General features: G+C 35.9%; 1 protein-coding gene across 5 annotated transcripts in view; it reads left to right on the plus strand.

Annotated features, from left to right (window-relative positions):
- LOC138329919 (syntaxin-binding protein 5-like) overlaps nucleotides 1-18,378 on the plus strand; it is a 98,600-nt gene that overhangs the window by 47,020 nt on the left and 33,202 nt on the right. For 4 of the 5 annotated variants that reach the window (XM_069277206.1, XM_069277219.1, XM_069277225.1 and 1 more), the window contains exons 7-9: nucleotides 3,470-3,553; nucleotides 6,529-6,652; nucleotides 9,691-9,766. In XM_069277206.1, the coding sequence (XP_069133307.1) occupies nucleotides 3,470-3,553; nucleotides 6,529-6,652; nucleotides 9,691-9,766 (284 nt within the window). Of the gene's footprint in view, nucleotides 1-3,469; nucleotides 3,554-6,528; nucleotides 6,653-8,966; nucleotides 8,999-9,690; nucleotides 9,767-18,378 lie in introns of those variants that run through there. The other variant, XM_069277235.1, reaches the window with a different exon arrangement.

An 18,378-nucleotide genomic window follows, 5' to 3' on the forward strand; every position in this document is an offset into this window, starting at 1 on the left:
AATCTAGGAACTTTTTTTTCAAACAAATGCAAATTTTATAACACTAGATATCAAAGTAATAGAAACAGAGAAATAATTTGATTATAAACAATACGAAAACATCTTCTGTTGTGTTTTGGGGAATATTTTGGTTAGGCTTCGTCAGCAAAACTGCCATTGTGACCAGTGGCTGATGTAGAGAACAGCAGATTTACTACTATTGACAAGTGCTAAATCTCACCCTAATAACGGTACCGACGATTTATCTCGGTCTTTGTGTCCTAAACCCTTTCTAACTACGCATAACGGGTTGGATCAGGCGCAAAGCTGAGGTGGGATTGGCTACAAAGATTAATTAATGACAATGAAGGGGCTGGAGGGGGCGTCATATTGATTTGTACAGTGCATACTCGTTGAACAGATATTCAAATCTGCTGCCAAATCAATCAGTTCATTTCTTGCAGAAACCTGGCAAAACAGATGCCAAATATTGAAGAGATCGAATGTTGTGCCTCTTGTTTTATTGTCATTACATATATTGTCACCTATATTATTGACTTATTTGTGGTTAAATTGTAAAAGAATACATTTATACAGAAACTGTTGTATAATGATGATAATTGGTTAGCACCATTATGCTTTGATATGATTGGTTTGAAATGAGAATAATAAAGCATACTCTAGAACCCTCCAAGAACTAACTACCTGAAATTTAAACTTATATTGCTACCTTACCACATCATGGTAAAATTGTATACTCAGATGTCCCACTAGGGACTGCAGAGCATCAAAATAACATAAGAGATTCAAACTTTAGATTCTTCCTCCTGCAACACCATCTTTAACTTACCTATACAAAGCCCCTCTTAGGACTTGCACTGTATTCTTTGACCAAGGTTCTTCAGCACAAACTTTGACTATTTCCCTTGGAGGGTTGGTACTTTATAGCACATACAGACTTTGGCCGAGGAATCAATATTTGCTATGTCTCGATTTCCACCTCACAGCTGATCTACAGTAGTACATGCAGATTAATTTCATTCAATTTGTCTTCTTGTTGGAACATCACATAAATCATTTACAGAAATTAAGAATTCAGACTCTTACCGTTCTCAGTGCTATACACAGTCATATAGGAACAAGGGGCCGCACAATCTACTAAAGTACACTACAGAAATTGGTTAATGTGAACATCAAAGCAATGAAACAGTGATCAGTGTTAGGTATTCCTTGTTCACAGTAAAATGAAGACACTTATAGCTATATAGGTAAGACAGATATCATATTGAGAACACCAGTTAACATGGAGTTTACTTGTTGACACAACAGCAAATATCTCATGAAACAGGTCAGGATGCCCCCATTATAAATAAAAGTTAGGGGGGGGAGTCTTTGTTATCTATGTCTGACATAACAACCTGGTCCAATGCCTCAAGTTGACCTGATTTCATATAGAGGTTGGAACATTCAAGTATTACAGATATTTCTAATCTTTTGTTTATTGTATAAGTTCCTAAATTGTAGTTCAGGGTATTCAATATTAGAAGTAACGGGTACCTTTTTGCCAGTTAAGCCTTACTGTGGTACTGCCTGATTTGATCATACAGATAGTAATATAATAGAAAGTACACCCTGAAATTGCAATTGTACCTAATTTAAAGTCTCTCTTGAAAGGTCATGAAACCCCTGGTAGTTCCATATGGTCGTTTCTTAATTAGAATCATATATTTGATATATCTTAGAAAAAAAAAAACTTCCTATAATAAGATATGGGATATCCTGGTTTCTTTGGCCTTTCTGAGCATGTTCAAGATGATAGAACATAAAACAAACACTTTTTTCTTAAATGGTTTCATTTACTGTTCAATGGATGAAAACGTTTGAAAGTGATGCTTTTAAGAAATCGGAAAATAGCCTATTAAGATCGGTGTTGTGAAATGTGCTGATTCAGAAGTTGTCCAAAGTTAGTTCATTTACGGAACAAGGAAAACTACTTCCATTAGAACTGTGATCAATAAGACGCTTTCCAATTAGCTTGTTTTAGTTTTCCTCCAAGGAGATTTTACACTGGAAATCATGATGACTTTGCATTGTTGTGTATAGCTTTATGTGCTGTTGGTTGTTAACACACAAGAAAATTATTCCCAGTAATTTCTCTCACAAAGCATAAATTTTGCTCTTCACAAAGAATTTCTTTTAACCTGCAGCTTCCAAATATAAAACTATACAGTAACTGCGAGTTAAAGGAATATAAAATGAAACTCTTGTAGGAGAGATGCAGGTGCCCTGTATTATAATCAAATATCTTAAATGATCGCAAAATACAGAACATTTGATCATATAACATTTTCCTTAAGAGAATAACAATTTCCTGAAAGGTTAAGTTTTCTTAATAAATACAGCCCTCTTGTTCCCTGTCAAGCATTCTAGTCGGTCTCCTTGGGATGTAACAAATGTCCTTCTCTTCCTTATGATGCCGACTTGTAGACCCTTATGTCAGATTCCTTTTCCTAATCTTACTTCAAATTCTGATACCACTAACTCCAGGGTACTTCAGTCGCACAGCATTTCAAGCAATCCATGTATTTAACAGAATCTGCTGCAGATTTGATTTGAACAATGAACTGTTAATTTGAGACGATAATGTAATAAGTATATTTTAGACAAAAAAGCATAACTGGGTGTAATCTGCATAAATTTTAATGATATTACTTCCATTTCATTGAGGAATTGACCTTCTCTTTTCTGATATTAGCTATTAGTGTGCACAATAATGACAACAAAATGGCATTTGCAGCCAAGTACATTTGGTTGCTACGGCGCAATAAAGGGGAAATTTAATATAGAAACTCGTTTATCTAATTTTGTGTAAATGGAGACTATTGTGAGGGAATAGGCCTGCTGATGAGCTTCTATTTCCAACAAACATGGATCATAATGACATATAAGCTGCTATTTATATAGGTAGGTCTCATGTTATCATGGAAAGCTATATGTCGCCATAGATTGTCACCATTGGCAGATTTTGCTAATTAACTCATTAATTCATTAACCAATTACACTGTTTATATAGATAATCGTAACAACTACTTTAACTATCTTGATGCAAAATCAATCAACATCTCTTACAGAATAGGAAAATATTGTGATGTTTAATTATTTTTTTCCCCTCCAATTGACAAATATTGATAAATCAACCCTGAAGATGTTAGCACTAATTTGGACTCAGAAACTGTTAACTTAAAACAGTTGGGCCTTTAAAGCCCTTGAATGGTGAAGTTCTGTATTAAATATTCAAAGTTCATCGATCAGAAGAGAATGGATGATCAAGCGAAAATTAAGTTAGTTGTTGTGTTGGAAGTTTCTTTTGATCATCAAATTCCATCAAATTACATGAGAAGATCAGGAAATTTTCAAATTGGTATACAAGCACTTTATTGCATAACCATGGGAATATGAAATATTGTTGTTTTATTTTTGTCTGTTGTAGCTTTTGATTGGATTTGAGACTGGTGCTATAGTGTTGTGGGATCTCAAAACTAAGAGTGCGGAGTGCCGCTACACAGCTCCTGAGGTAAGTTTCCTGCTTCTAACGGAGGTCTGCTGTGTCGGAGAGGTCTCCTTGATGTCAGTCCTGTAGAGTTCTGTCTGTTAATGTCAGGGTTGAGAGTTTGATGATCTGGGCCGAGATGTGGAGTAGCTGGGATGTGATCTCTATTGCTTGGTCAGTGCACACATCAGTCACACTTCACTTTGTAAATCTCAACCATTTCAGGGTTGACTGCCTCAGTGACATCCAGACCTATTGCGCTAGTGACTGAGGCAGTCAAACAGCCAGTGACCGAGGCAGTCAAGCAAGACCTGCGCATTAACAGGCCAATACAATAATTTGTAGGATGCATTGTCTACATTGGAACACCACTAGCTCCCACTTCAGATTATTTTTACCCAAACACACTGATTTAATATCAAATCAATACAAAACAAGCTTTTACCAAATAATACTCTTAATTAAATTTTTATATGATCAAATTTTAGTGCAAGAATTTAAAGAGGTTTGTGCAGTGATTAATTTGCATTTTCAGTTAGTAGTAATTGCTATATTAGCAACAGAAAAACTAAAAGACTTAAAAATTACTTCCACCAAAATATGTATGATTGCTACTAATATGTCATCATCTTTATCAAACCACTTTAAGAAATAAATATCAAAGCTTGTTAATGTTAATAAATAACATTGATCAAGGATCAGTTGACCATAATGGGTATTTGAGTGTCCATAACAAGGTTCCACACAATTCACAAAGCCAGAGAGGCAAGACTTTGAGATATTAACAAGCCCAATTCATTATAAACAGGACATTTCATTTGGTTAAGAATGGGGTGACTGTTAAATTCTATGCAATTTGTTTAGAAGGCTTTTGTGTTGCTATCTTAATTATATAGAGCTGTTAACTTGTAGTTGATAAAGTTGCTTCTGGTATGTAATTAACTAATTGGTGATTAGCATTTTACAGCAGTGCACTTTACTCAATTCTGAGACAGAATTCTGGTAGATTTGTTTTCATTTCGTTGACACTTAAAGTAGTGAGGGCATCAGTGAGAGACTTGTTTGTCTCTTATACATGTATCTATCCTGTACCATTTATCATCTAGAAGTTCCTTATTTCAGACTTAGCTTGCCAATTGGTACAGGTGCATGCTGTTAATTATAAGGTCATTTTTTTTAAAATCAATTAATCTATAGGTACTGACAAGGAGTACTATCCACTATTTACCCTAATACAGGAAGACTGACTGCTAACATTTGACTGAAATGACTTACTTGGCATTATGAGTTTTATACTTTTTGAATGCAGAGTATCTTTGAAGTGTGCCATCATTGGCTTTCAGTGAATGTCATTACAGTGTAGAGATGGGCTTTTGGCTGTATGCTTCAATAAACCAACAGTTTAAACTTATCGCTCAATATTACAAACATTTCACTGCAAGTTCATGGCATTAGTCATGCATAGATTCTACTTGACTGCATTGTTATCCAATTCTAAATTAATTAACATCTCAGGTTTTTTGCCTCAAAAATCCATGACAACATACAGATTCCCAATCAACTTTGCTGTCGTACTTTTACAACTTCGGAGAAGACTAGTTTGTCAGCTCTATTACATTTCTTGATCAGCATCTTTGCCTGCTTGTCGTTACTTCCGTTCCCCTTCAACTTTATACAAGTCCAATCAAGCCTACTTCCTACACTAGCATCCCTATTTTGGATGTGCTTCAAGAACTCTGACTACGATCAATTGATTTTCTCTGATAACACTGCAAGCATTCTGTGAACTATGGTATATATCCACAATCAATACCCCTGCTTGTGATTGTCATCCAGGCTTGGTATATGGACACCAAATTTCTAAGATTAATTTTGGACCCACAGGTTGAAAGGCCAAGGCTTGCGTTGCTATTAATAGCAGCATAGTCTTTTAAGAGAGTTTGTTGTGAGATTGATTTGCTGGCTGGTCGTGCGACCATCACCATGCCACAGGCTTTAAAAAGCCGAGGTCATACTCGGACTGGAATGGCGAGTGTTCAAAGATAAATAACCTATAGCCAGAATCAATCAACATTGATTAGATACCCCCAATGAAATCTCAGTTTGGAGAAAAACCTTTAGACAAATTAACTTTCGAAGTTTTAATCTGTGAATATTGACAATTTGTGAGAGTGGCTTGTCAGTAGAGATTGTGTGTATATTGGACTGGGATCAATTGGGGAGGTAGTCAGACAGTTGATTTAAACCTTCTAACATTGCTTTCCCTGCAGCATGCCAGACACTTGGTGTAATTCAAGTAGGCTGGATCAAGTTTAATCTGTTTGAAACATTTTATCACCAAATGAAATTGAAAAAAAGAACAGATTTAAGCTTGATGTATGGAATCAATGCGTTTTCTGAAAGAATGTGTAGTTCTTTATGTTGATGGTGGAACTTTACATCAAATAGAACTCTTCTTTGACTATACATTATTGTAGGAGTTCAGTAAAATCTTGGTTGAAAGGGACTTTGACCCATGTACATGTCATTAAAGATGTTTTCAGCCTCATTTCTTCATTGAACAGGCTTGATATTTAACTTTTCATGAAATAGTTTTGTCATCATTGAAAGGTTTTGAACCTTATATTTCATCAACATTGTTTTAAAACCTGGCCATTTGTGAAGATATTTGTATATCTTACATTCTTTTCTTTGAGAAAGTATTAAATCAAATTAATGTTCAATTTCAACAAAATAGAGTTAGACTATTCCTTTAATGAAGTATTCTCAAACTTCAAGCATAGCTCTCTCAGGAAGGAAATTCCGTCAAAATGAAAGCTACCTTCTTTTCTATTAGTTAACTCCCTATAGCACTATGTGATTTTCTAGTAACATGTACAGAGGTTTGACAATATATAAAGGGTCGTCGTAACTTATGTATATATATTAACATGTTTTGTCCTATATTATACATAATGTATTAAGTAGGCCTAATATTTATTTTATTTGCATGTTCTCAGGCGCTGCGGTCCATATCTTGGCACCATGAGGGGAAGCAGTTTATGTGCAGTCACACAGACGGTAGCCTCACTACCTACAACTTGAAATCTACAACCAAACCTGTTAGTCTTATGATGCCCCATGGTAAGTTTGACATGTACAACTAAACCTGTTAGTCTTATGATGTCCCATGGTAAGTCTGACATGTACAACCAAACCTGTCAGTCTTATGATGTCCCATTGTAAGTCTGACATGTACAACCAAACCTGTAATTCAATGATGTCCCATGGTAAGTCTAACATGTACAACCAAACCTGTCAGTCTTATGATGTCCCATGGTATGTCTGACATGTACAACCAAACCTGTCAGTCTTATGATGTCCCATTGTAAGTCTGACATGTACAACCAAACCTGTAATTCAATGATGTCCCGGTGGTAAGTCTGACATGTACAACCAAACCTGTCAGTCTTATGATGCCCCATGGTAAGTCTGACATGTACAACCAAACCTGTCAGTCTGACATGTACAACCAAACCTGTCAATCTTATGATGTCCCATGGTAAGTCTGACATGTACAACCAAACCTGTCAGTCTAATATGTACAACCAAACCTGTCAGTCTAACATGTACAACCAAACATGTCAGTCTGACATGTACAACCAAATTAAACCTGTCAGTCTATTATGTCCCATGGTAAGTCTGGAATCTGCAACCAAACCTGTCAGTCTTATGATGTCCCATGGTAAGTCTGACATGTACAACCAAACCTGTCAGTCTTATGAGGTCCCCTGGTAAGTCTGACATGTACAACCAAACCTGTCAGTCTTATGATGTCCCATGGTAAGTCTGACATGTACAACCAAACCTGTCAGTTTTTTTATGACGCCCCATGGTAAGTCTGAAATCTACAACCCAACCTGTTAGTCTTATGATGTCCCATGGTAAGTCTGACATGTACAACTAAACCTGTCAGTCTTATGATGTACAACTAAACCTGTCAGTCTTATGATGTCCCATGGTAAGTCTGACATGTACAACTAAACCTGTTAGTCTTATGATGTCCCATGGTATGTTTGACATGTACAACCAAACCTGTCAGTCTTATGATGTCCCATGGTAAGTCTAACATGTACAACTAAACCTGTCAGTCTTATGAAGTCCCATGGTATGTTTGACATGTACAACCAAACCTGTAAGTCAATGATGTCCCATGGTAAGTCTGACATGTACAACCAAACCTGTAAGTCAATGATGTCCCATGGTAAGTCTAACATGTACAACTAAACCTGTCAGTCTTATGATGCCCCGTGGTAAGTCTGACATGTACAACTAAACCTGTTAGTCTTATGATGTCCCATGGTAAGTCTGACATGTACAACTAAACCTGTCAGTCAATGATGTCCCATGGTAAGTCTGACATGTACAACCAAGCCTGTCAGTCTGACATGTACAACCAAACCTGTCAGTCTGACATGTACAACCAAACCTGTCAGTCTTATGATGCCCCATGGTAAGTCTGTCATGTACAACTAAACCTGTTAGTCTTGTGATGTCCCATGGTAAGTCTGACGTGTACAACCAAACCTGTTAGTCTGACATGTACAACCAAACCTGTCTGTCTTATGATGTCCCATGGTAAGTCTGACATGTACAACCAAACCTGTCAGTCTGACATGTACAACCAAACCTGTCTGTCTTATGATGTCCCGTGGTAAGTCTGACATGTACAACCAAACCTGTCAGTCTTATGATGCCCCATGGTAAGTCTGACGTGTACAACCAAACCTGTCAGTCTTATGATGTCCCATGGTAAGTCTGACATGTACAACTAAACCTGTCAGTCTGACATGTACAACCAAACCTGTCTGTCTTATGATGTCCCATGGTAAGTCTGACATGTACAACTAAACCTGTCAGTCTGACATGTACAACCAAACCTGTCTGTCTTATGATGTCCCATGGTAAGTCTGACATGTACAACTAAACCTGTCAGTCTGACATGTACAACCAAACCTGTCTGTCTTATGATGTCCCATGGTAAGTCTGACATGTACAACTAAACCTGTCAGTCTGACATGTACAACCAAACCTGTCAGTCTTATGATGTCCCGTGGTAAGTCTGACATGTACAACTAAACCTGTCAGTCTGACATGTACAACCAAACCTGTCAGTCTTATGATGTCCCATGGTAAGTCTGACATGTACAACTAAACCTGTCAGTCTTATGATGTCCCATGGTAAGTCTGACATGTACAACTAAACCTGTCAGTCTTATGATGTCCCGTGGTAAGTCTGACATGTACAACCAAACCTGTTAGTCTGACATGTACAACCAAACCTGTCAGTCTTATGATGTCCCATGGTAAGTCTGACATGTACATCCAAACCTGTAATTCAATGATGTCCCATGGTAAGTCTGACACGTACAACCAAACCTGTCAGTCTGACATGTACAACCAAACCTGTCAGTCTTATGATGCCCCATGGTAAGTTTTATGATGCCCTATGGTAAGTCAATATAACATTGTAAAATAGGATTTAGGGATTTGTAGACAATTCCAAAGCTAGACATTGAGGGGATAACAGATCATACCAGATATGAGATCATCTTGGGAACAGACGTCAATGGATCTGTATGGCAACATGTCTGTTGTGTCATAACGTTAGATACTTCTGCTTTATCTAACGACAAATCTGTCCCGTCAGTGTTAGCAGTGTTCACCTCCTCCCATCCCCCTCCCCTTCTACAGGTTGTCATAATTGGTGTTGTGTATCCAGTCAGATTTCGTCTGACGAGCTCTAGATAAAGGCATGATGAGGCAGAAACCTAAATGTGTGGACATGTCTGGATGTTTTGGTGTGAAAGCATCTTGTCGGAGTATTGTCCTTAGGTCACAGCATTTTTCACACAATAGACGTAACGACAAAAACTGTCTGCAGATTTACCATATAATCACCCATAATGCTTTTATAACCAAAGATCCTTAGATGGCTGTACCATATTCCCTCTTCTTGTAGTGTGAAAATTTTATGAGGTTTATGAATAGGGCCTTATGGGTGTGTGAATTATATAAGTCGTTGACTGACATACATTGCAGATGATGTGCCAGATAGGCTATCAACCACCAGCAGTCTAATTATTAGCTCCATTTCTCATTTCCTTTATTTTGTTTTTCAGCCAAAATTGGCAAGGAAGGAAAACCTGACCCCTGTAAGCCTATCACCAAAGTGGAATGGAAGTCTGCCAGAAGTGGGTGAGTAGTCAAAGCTACACATCTATATCAAGTACAAGCTTTTCTTTTAACATCACAGCTTTTCCAATGGGCTGATTATGAGCCAAAACAAATTGTTTCAAATTTTAGCCTTAGCCTAAAATTGAAGTTCACTTGTGATAATTCTCTTCTCAATCTACTAATTTTCTTCCCAAAAATGAGTTAAAAAGACAGGGAGAAAACACCCTGTTAATTTACAGCTTTTCATGATAAATGTACTCATCAAAATTGTAAATAACTTGTACAAAGCGGGCTATGTATAGATATCACTTTGCTGTGTGCTTTGGTTAGTGATAGCAAGGTCATTTGCAGCCTCTGTGTGATAACTTGACCCTTGAGCTGATTATACTTCATGCACGTCTTCGTTGCCAAAAGTGCTTTTGCTGAGATTGCTTTTTAGGTCCAAAGCCAAGGTCACAGATTCTAAAACTAGAAAATTAATTTCCGCATTATAAATCACAAGGTCTTTGGTCATGCAATCAAGCTTAAAATTCATGCAGACTGTTATTCAGGTCTGAAAGTCAAATGTTTATTTAAAGCTTTGTAGCAAGTAATGGATTGAGATTTTTGGATGCAATTGCTTACTTAAATTGCAGATAATGCATTCCCTTCCATCAAGTTCTCATTACAGTACAATTCGCTAACACATTCCAGATTCATTAAAGCAAACAAATGACATTATAATTGGAAAAACTAGTACATGTAAATGTATTGTAGATTGATATAAAGAAATAATATTTTCAGATTTTCAGTTAGCAACAATATCTTCTGGTATCTTAATTTAATTGACATCCGTCATTACACTTGCAGCCACCAAGGTTCTTGCAATTGTAGCCACCAAGATTCTAGTGTTTTACACTAAGCCACTAAGATTAGCATACCCTAAAATAGCAGCCCACAAGATTATTTAACAAAAAATCTAATTTAGGGGCAGTACATTAACTATCAATTGGCACTGTATTAAAGAAAGTGAAAATTGATGATTGATTTTGATTTTCTCATCCTTTTTCTGTTGGTATGTTAAATGTCACGCACGCACATCATTACAGAAATGCATTCTTTAATTAACCTGAAATGTGTATAGTGATATTTCTGTTGATAAGCTTAGTGGGGTGCTTGGTGTCATTTATGAAGAACAACATCGGGATATAGATTGGTTTTATTTCTGACTGTTAAATCATATTTAATGATGGATTGGTGAATATGCTATGGAACTTAATATGGTATCCTGCTGAGCTTATGTTCCCAGACTTAATGGTATACTGACCTTGAGGTGATTTGTAATCTACCACAAGGACCTGAGAATGATTTATAGTCTGCATAGGTTTGGTCCTGTATTGATGTCTGGTGACCATTATCAGACATTTTAGGGGTCTACCTTAAACTGGTAAAATCATGTGTCCATCTGGTTCATGATTTTTGACAATCTTAATCTCAAAAACTGGTCTGAATTGTTCAGTATTTTGGATGATATACGCTGTTTCTTTGGCAGTTTGTTTATTTTTAGAACTATGAAACTAGAAAGAATTTATACTATTATAAAATGAAACACTACACAAGCATATACCACAGTCCCCCAAAACATGTGTTTGTTACATGAAACACACAGCATGTATTGGAGGTTGTCCTTTAATGACAAGTGACTGTTAACAGGATGCTACACATAACTAACCAGCCGACTAGAACTAATTTGCCAAATTAATTTGTATACTTTTTAGCTCACCTGGCCCAAAGGGCTTATTTCATGGCGCGGCGTCCGTTTGTCCGTCCGTCTGTCCGTCCGTCTGTCAACATTTCCTTTAAATCGCTACTTGTCATAGAGTTTTGCATGGTTTGTAACCAAATTTGGCCAGAAACATCAATTGGTGAAGGGGAACAGATCTTGTATAAGTTTTGGCTCTGAACAGCCGGGGGCAGGGGGGTGGGGCCCAATAGGGGAAATAGAGGTAAATCCTTTATATCGCCACTTGTCATAGAGTTCTCCATGGAATGGAACCAAATTTGGCAAGAAACATCCATGGGGGAAGGGGAACAGAGTTTGTATAAATTTTTGCTCTGACCCCCTGGGGGCAGAAGGGGCGGGGCCCAATAGGGGAAATAGAGGTAAATCCTTTCAATCGCTACTAGTCATAGAGTTCTGCATGGTTTGTAACCAAATTTGGCCAGAAACATCATTGGGTGAAGGGGAATAGAGCTTTGGCCAGACACATCATTGGGTGAAGGGGAACAGAGCTTGTATAAGCTTTGGCTCTGACTCCCCGGGGGGCAGGAGAGGCAGGGCCCAATAGGGGAAATAGAGGTAAATCCTTTCAATCGCTACTAGTCATAGAGTTCAGCATGGAATGGAACCAAATTTGTCGAGAAATATCCTTGGGTGAAGGGGAATAGAGTTTGTATAAATTTTGGCTCTGACTCCCCGGGGGCAGGAGAGGAGGGCCCCAATAGGGGAAATAGAGGTAAATCTTTTCAATCGCTACTAGTCATAGAGTTCTGCATGAAATGGAACCAAATTTGGCGAGAAACATCCTTGGGGGTAGGGGAACAGAACTTGTATAAATTCTTGTTTTTTCTTGTCCCATACGTGATATAGATAGTTCATAGAATTATAGCAGCTTCATTGCTATTTTCATAATATTTCAGACAATATATGATAAAGCTGTGTATATTACCTTATCAATATCTAGCAATAGAGATCCATATTACTTGTTTATTACCTTATCAATATCTAGCAATAGAGATCCATATTACTTGTTTTCTGCCTTAAAACTAAGATAAATTTGTAGCAATTTCTTAAGGGCAGTTTACCTAAGATCAATGTGAAGAAGGCAGACAATAGAATATCAAACACAAAGCATTAAGTGTCAACAGAAAACATGGTGGGTCTAATTTCAGTCAGGAAGACAAGTCACAGACAGCTGTAGATGTGCACAGATTGTATTTGTATTGATTCTGAGGAGTAAGGGGATACAATTATATCCACATTTCACAAAATCACAGTCAAGGTCAAATCAGTAACAACTGCATATTGTCAAGGTCACTGGCTGGGTGTTTTTAGTGTGATTATACTACTGTTGGGTTTGATAATTATGGTAAATCATCTGTAAATAATGAGCCATGTTACATAGAGGAGCCAGCTGGTAGGAAGAACACATCAGTCCCTGTTTATCAGGGGGCTGGTCAGTGTTTTTATAGATTTTCTGTCATCAACTTGTTTTTGTCTATGCATATATATATGTGGATAAATATTAATGATGTTAATCTGAACTTTGACTCACTGACACATCTATATCACTACCAAAATAGAAATAACTTTGCAAACCAATCTTCTTTGAGATCAGTTTAGCTATTAAACCATTTTCAAGATGCAAAATTATCATAGCATACAACTTAATTTGTCTTTTTCATAATCAATAAACATTCAGCAGATGTTTTCATTATTAAATACCACCAACATCACCTTTTGCAGTTCAATACAGAAAATACTCTCAGAATTCAGCTTATTCTATAAACCAACCAATTTTCGCAGTTTTCACAATTTCCTGTCTAATTAAGTTTCTGCTCTGATCAATAATATTGTGATTGAGAGTCAGAAGATTCTACTCTATCTATATGCTTTATGTTTTTTCATGCTATTTTATTTTTGACAATTCTACTTCCCCACGAAAATCATTTGAAATTGAATCACACACAAAACTTAGCAGGTTTGCAGTATGTTACATTAACAACCATAAATATTTAGATTTATGTTTTTTTACAAAAGTTAAATAGACATGTCAGGTTATGGAGGTTGTGGCAAACAAAGTACCAGAGGAAATCCTGTGACAAATACCTGGCAACTCCACTCTAACATTGAGCTCATGACTCCGACATTTAAAGATGTTCTGCCGACAGAGCATAAATGATATTAATCATTTGAACAATAATTGGTGTTTAATCATGTATATATATGCCTAGTTAACACAAAAAAAATAACATAAAATAATTTATTTTGCCTTTGGTGCATGCGCAATCATTACTTCATTCTATATAAGATATAGTTCCACGGAATTTTTTCAGGATGCAATTAATTATTTTTCATATTTTTAATTTGAAGTAAAATTAGAAGCTCAAACTTTTCAATAGTGGTAATGGTGTAAAGTAAATAACTTTTTTAACTGAAGAAAAATACAAAATCGTCTGCTATTGTTTTTGATAGTGAAAAAACACCATTTGTCAGCTGTGGAGCATCTTTAAGGAGAGTGGTACACAGTATAATACATAACTGTTCAATGATCTACTTGGCTGCCTCATCCTACAACAAGCTTTACAAACATAATCACAAAGCCATAATCTGAACTTAAAATAGAAAAACCAAATGAAGTTTTTGTCTCAGAGTTACTTTATGGCTGCTTTTCCCTTGACATTCAAACCCAAAATATCAAAATGAGCCTTCGTCTTCTGACAGTTTCCAAGGCCAGAGGAGTTTACTGTTAAAGAATTGAAAGTCGTTTACATAGCTATTGATGGAAACTAAAAGTGACATGCCCAGATAAAACTTATCCTTATATACCAGTAGTAGTATTGGGATATCCAATGGGGAACATATCTCCTCATATACTTCATTCAGAGAGAAATAATCGAGTGGGGTAGACATAGACTGTTGTCACACATACTATATTGATAATGCACACAATACTGCAACACCATCGTTTTATAATGGTACTGTAATTGATGTTGGATGGCATTATGAAATATTTTCTAAAAAAAAAAAAGGGAGAGAAAAAAAAATTGATTGCTAGAGGTGGCTGATGGCCTAAGATACACCTTCTATTACTATTTTCTTTGTCTTGTTCCTTGTCGGCTTGTCTTTACAGATTACATGTTCTCATACTTATTATATTAACTGTTCGTCTGTACTTTTATGCAAGACTTGATATTGATGTAATTTTATCTAATGGGATTATTAAGTATGAACCAGTGATAAAAAGAATTGTTATTAATTTGATTTCACACTATGTAGAACTGTATCTGTACCAAGGGAATGCCTGTCTCTGTAAATGTCAACCACAAAGCTTATATCACAGAGAGATCACTGGAGGAACGGTGACCTCTAGCACTTTCAGAAGCTGACATCATAAGTTTCATTATCCCGCCTCAGACAAGAATCTAGAATCTTGTATTCCCATTGGTTAAAATGACGTCACGTGATATCCAATATATAGTCGTATTAGGTTAGTAGATATCGTATTAGGTTTGGACGATAGAGTTATCGTTCTTTGCCCCTAACTTCATTAGCAACAAGATGGCGGTCAAGTAACGCTTCGAGACGATGGCAATAAAAAAATGATAATGATACAGTTTGTTAGTGACCTAATACGGAAAAATATTGGGTCAAAAATAAAATTGTATCGGGCGAGGCGAAATAGTATCTACATTAAGGATGCAAGTTATAAATTTATATTGTAACAATTCAACTTTCAACCTAGCATGCGCAAGTATACAGAAATGAGAATTGTAATTTAAAAAACACTCAAAAGAGGTTATATAATACAATAATACATTTTCATTTTGCAAGTCTTTCCTTGCGCTCATTGGAAAGGATTGAAAAAGAGATGACTTCTAATATTTATATTTGTATTGGATAAGCTTTCTCATCCGCTCACCTCTCACAGAAAGGAGGTGGGGGAGGTGTTGATCAGATCATTCTGGCGCCATCAAGATTTTGGTAAGGTGGAAATGATGTTGTTAAACGACTTGGCATTCACCTGTCCTTTGATAATAGATTCAGTTACATAAAAGATATTATGCATCTGAATAAATCACCATCGAAATTTCAATTGCACTAATTCAAATTCACTTTCCTTGGGGTTTTTTTTATGTTAATAGTGCTTGAATCTCCCCTAGGAAATTACAACATGTTAGCAAGTTTGTGTGACATTTTCAGCGGACTTGGTCCTAAATGTTAATAACTGTCAAAGGACTGAGTCAACAATAAAACACACTATTAGATTTATATTTATTGGTATGATTTTTGTATTTGATTTTGTACATCAGATTTATGAACATTTCTGGATATAATGAAAACTGTAAATAACAGATAAGACCTGCCAGGAGCATACATGCCATACCTCCCAGCTTGAGACAAAACCTCCCATATTTTAAAGCCTTTTATTGTCTCCCGGCAGGAGAGTCTAAATTCTGTATTCTGTAAACCCCTGCGTTTTATTTTCTTTACCACATTTGTGTACATGCTAGGTTAATTTTAGCACGAGAGTAACCACTCCCTGACCCCCTGACCAACACCCCAGTGGCCCTATTTGCAGCCTTGGGCTATTTCCACCTTGGCTTGTGGTGTCACTTTCACTTACATCTGTGTATTACTAAAACAATCAGCTGGCCTTTCAATAAATCTTATGACTACAGCTAGTGAGCATTACAACAAAACAAATATTGCTTACAACTGTGAATGATTTACTCACGTTTTTAATGTTAAATAGGCCTATCTGTATTTGATTGATGACAGAAACTTTGCAATCGTAATGGCCGCCACTTTGGGTTATTGTAATAGATGATCCGGATTTTATAGAATTTCCGGATTTCCTAATACAGAGGATTCCGCTTATTTGAATAAGTCATTTTCCAGAAGAAAATATGCAAATAACCAGAGTATTCGAATAGGCGGAGATGAGATGACATTTTGCTCCTTCATTTGACCTCACACATATGTATGTGAACAGGCAAATAGATATCGTTTCGTTTACTTGATAAATACGAACAAGTAATTATTTTCGAAGTTGTAAATCGATTTTAATTGTTTAATAACAAAAAATATTCCAATAATAGATTCTTGTTTACGTTAGATCGACAATTGAATATTTGAGAAACAGCTGAACGATCGATATATCAAATGCAATAACTAAACAAGATTGAATTTGTGTCTACAATTCTGAACCTAAATCATAAACAAATTTATGTACATTTGCCTGGCAAAATGAACTTACGATCGTGATTAAACTTCAAAGTGCCGATCAACTAGTAGTGTTGTTTTTACACATGTGTAAGAATTCGAAAATGGCGGCAGGTGATGAAGCCATGCGTTCACTGGACCTAAATGTGTTTTGAGAATTCTCCCTGTATTGTTGATCTATACGGCTAATAGCTTGATAACATTTCAGAAATTAATGCATATTCAAGTAGCAATGAAACAACGTAGCAAGTATCTTTTGTATCCTACATACTGTACGAAACTTGCGGTAGTCATTGCACGCCGACTTTGCATGCTTTTAAGTCTCGTTCAACGAGACGCTTGATTTGCACATGTCTGTGGTAGTCAACAAGACTCTGGTTGAATGAGACTACTCATAAATGGCGAATTTTGTAAGGAATCATGGTTTCTCCAACCGATCGTGAACTAAGGTACATTATGTTAATAAAAAAACATATTTGAAAGTTCAGATGCTTTAATTAGAAGTTTGAGTCAGTGATGATACTAAAGTAATAATCTACCGCTGCTGATGCATATCGTATCATCAATACCTTTGCAGATTCATGCATAAAATAACAAGCCATACGATAACGTTAATCTGTCACCATGATGATTTCTAGTAAAAGCGAAGTATCTTGAAACATATATCGGCGAATTTCGCTAAAAATATATTGCAAAATTGAAAAATATTCGATTTTATTTTTAGAATTTCCCAAATATTTTATTCAAATAACCGGAGGTCATGTAAAAGTCTATGCAAATACACGGAGTTGAAAAACAAAGATAAAGAAGGAAAAAATCGGGACCGCAGAATTTTATGCAAATAACCGAAATTTTCAAATAACCGTTATTCGATTATGAGGAGTCCTCTGTAACCACGTTTGTAAAAATGGAAAAAGGTATTATTTTTTTTTTTTAGAATTTCTGTATGAATTTATTTTTATAAAAAAATATATTAATAATAAAAAATTATCAGTAGTAACTGAATTGAAATAAATCAAATTCAAAAGAAATTTTTTTTTCTCTCTCTCAGATTAGATTACATTTTGAATACTACTGTAACAATTCTCTGGGTTTTTTTTTTAATTTAGTGCTTGTAAATTTAAGAACTTTATCTTAAGTTAGTTATCCGTTATTGTAAAAGATTATTAAAAAGCCCAGTCTAATGTTTTGAACAATAAAACTGCTCCAGAACTGGGTGTATAAATAGGGATGTGACTACTTTTGCAAAACCACACATTCCTTTATTTCAGTAAAATTCAATATGAAAGCAGACGTCTCAGCTACACTCTTGACTAATGCTGTATTCCAAAAAGCAAAGAAAGCAATTGCAATGTGAAAAATGATACCTAAATGAAGCAAAATTGTTACAGAACATGAAATTACGTGTTTGTGTTTATTTTGCAAAGAATTTCATCGTAAAAAAGCAGATATTAGATTTATTCATATATGTCGTGTATACCGCCCTTATTTGAGACCAAAATCCCTTAAAATGGTTATCAATCTCCCTTACCACCCCTAGAAAAATATGGCATGTATGCAGGAGGTTTAATGAATAATAATTTTTTCTTAAAAGTAAACTCTCGAAGCATTCAACATAAGCAAGTATAAGCTGCACCGGAGTATAAGT

Source organism: Argopecten irradians, chromosome 1 (genome assembly GCF_041381155.1).
Source record: "Argopecten irradians isolate NY chromosome 1, Ai_NY, whole genome shotgun sequence".
NCBI classification, from domain to species: Eukaryota; Metazoa; Mollusca; class Bivalvia; order Pectinida; family Pectinidae; genus Argopecten; species Argopecten irradians.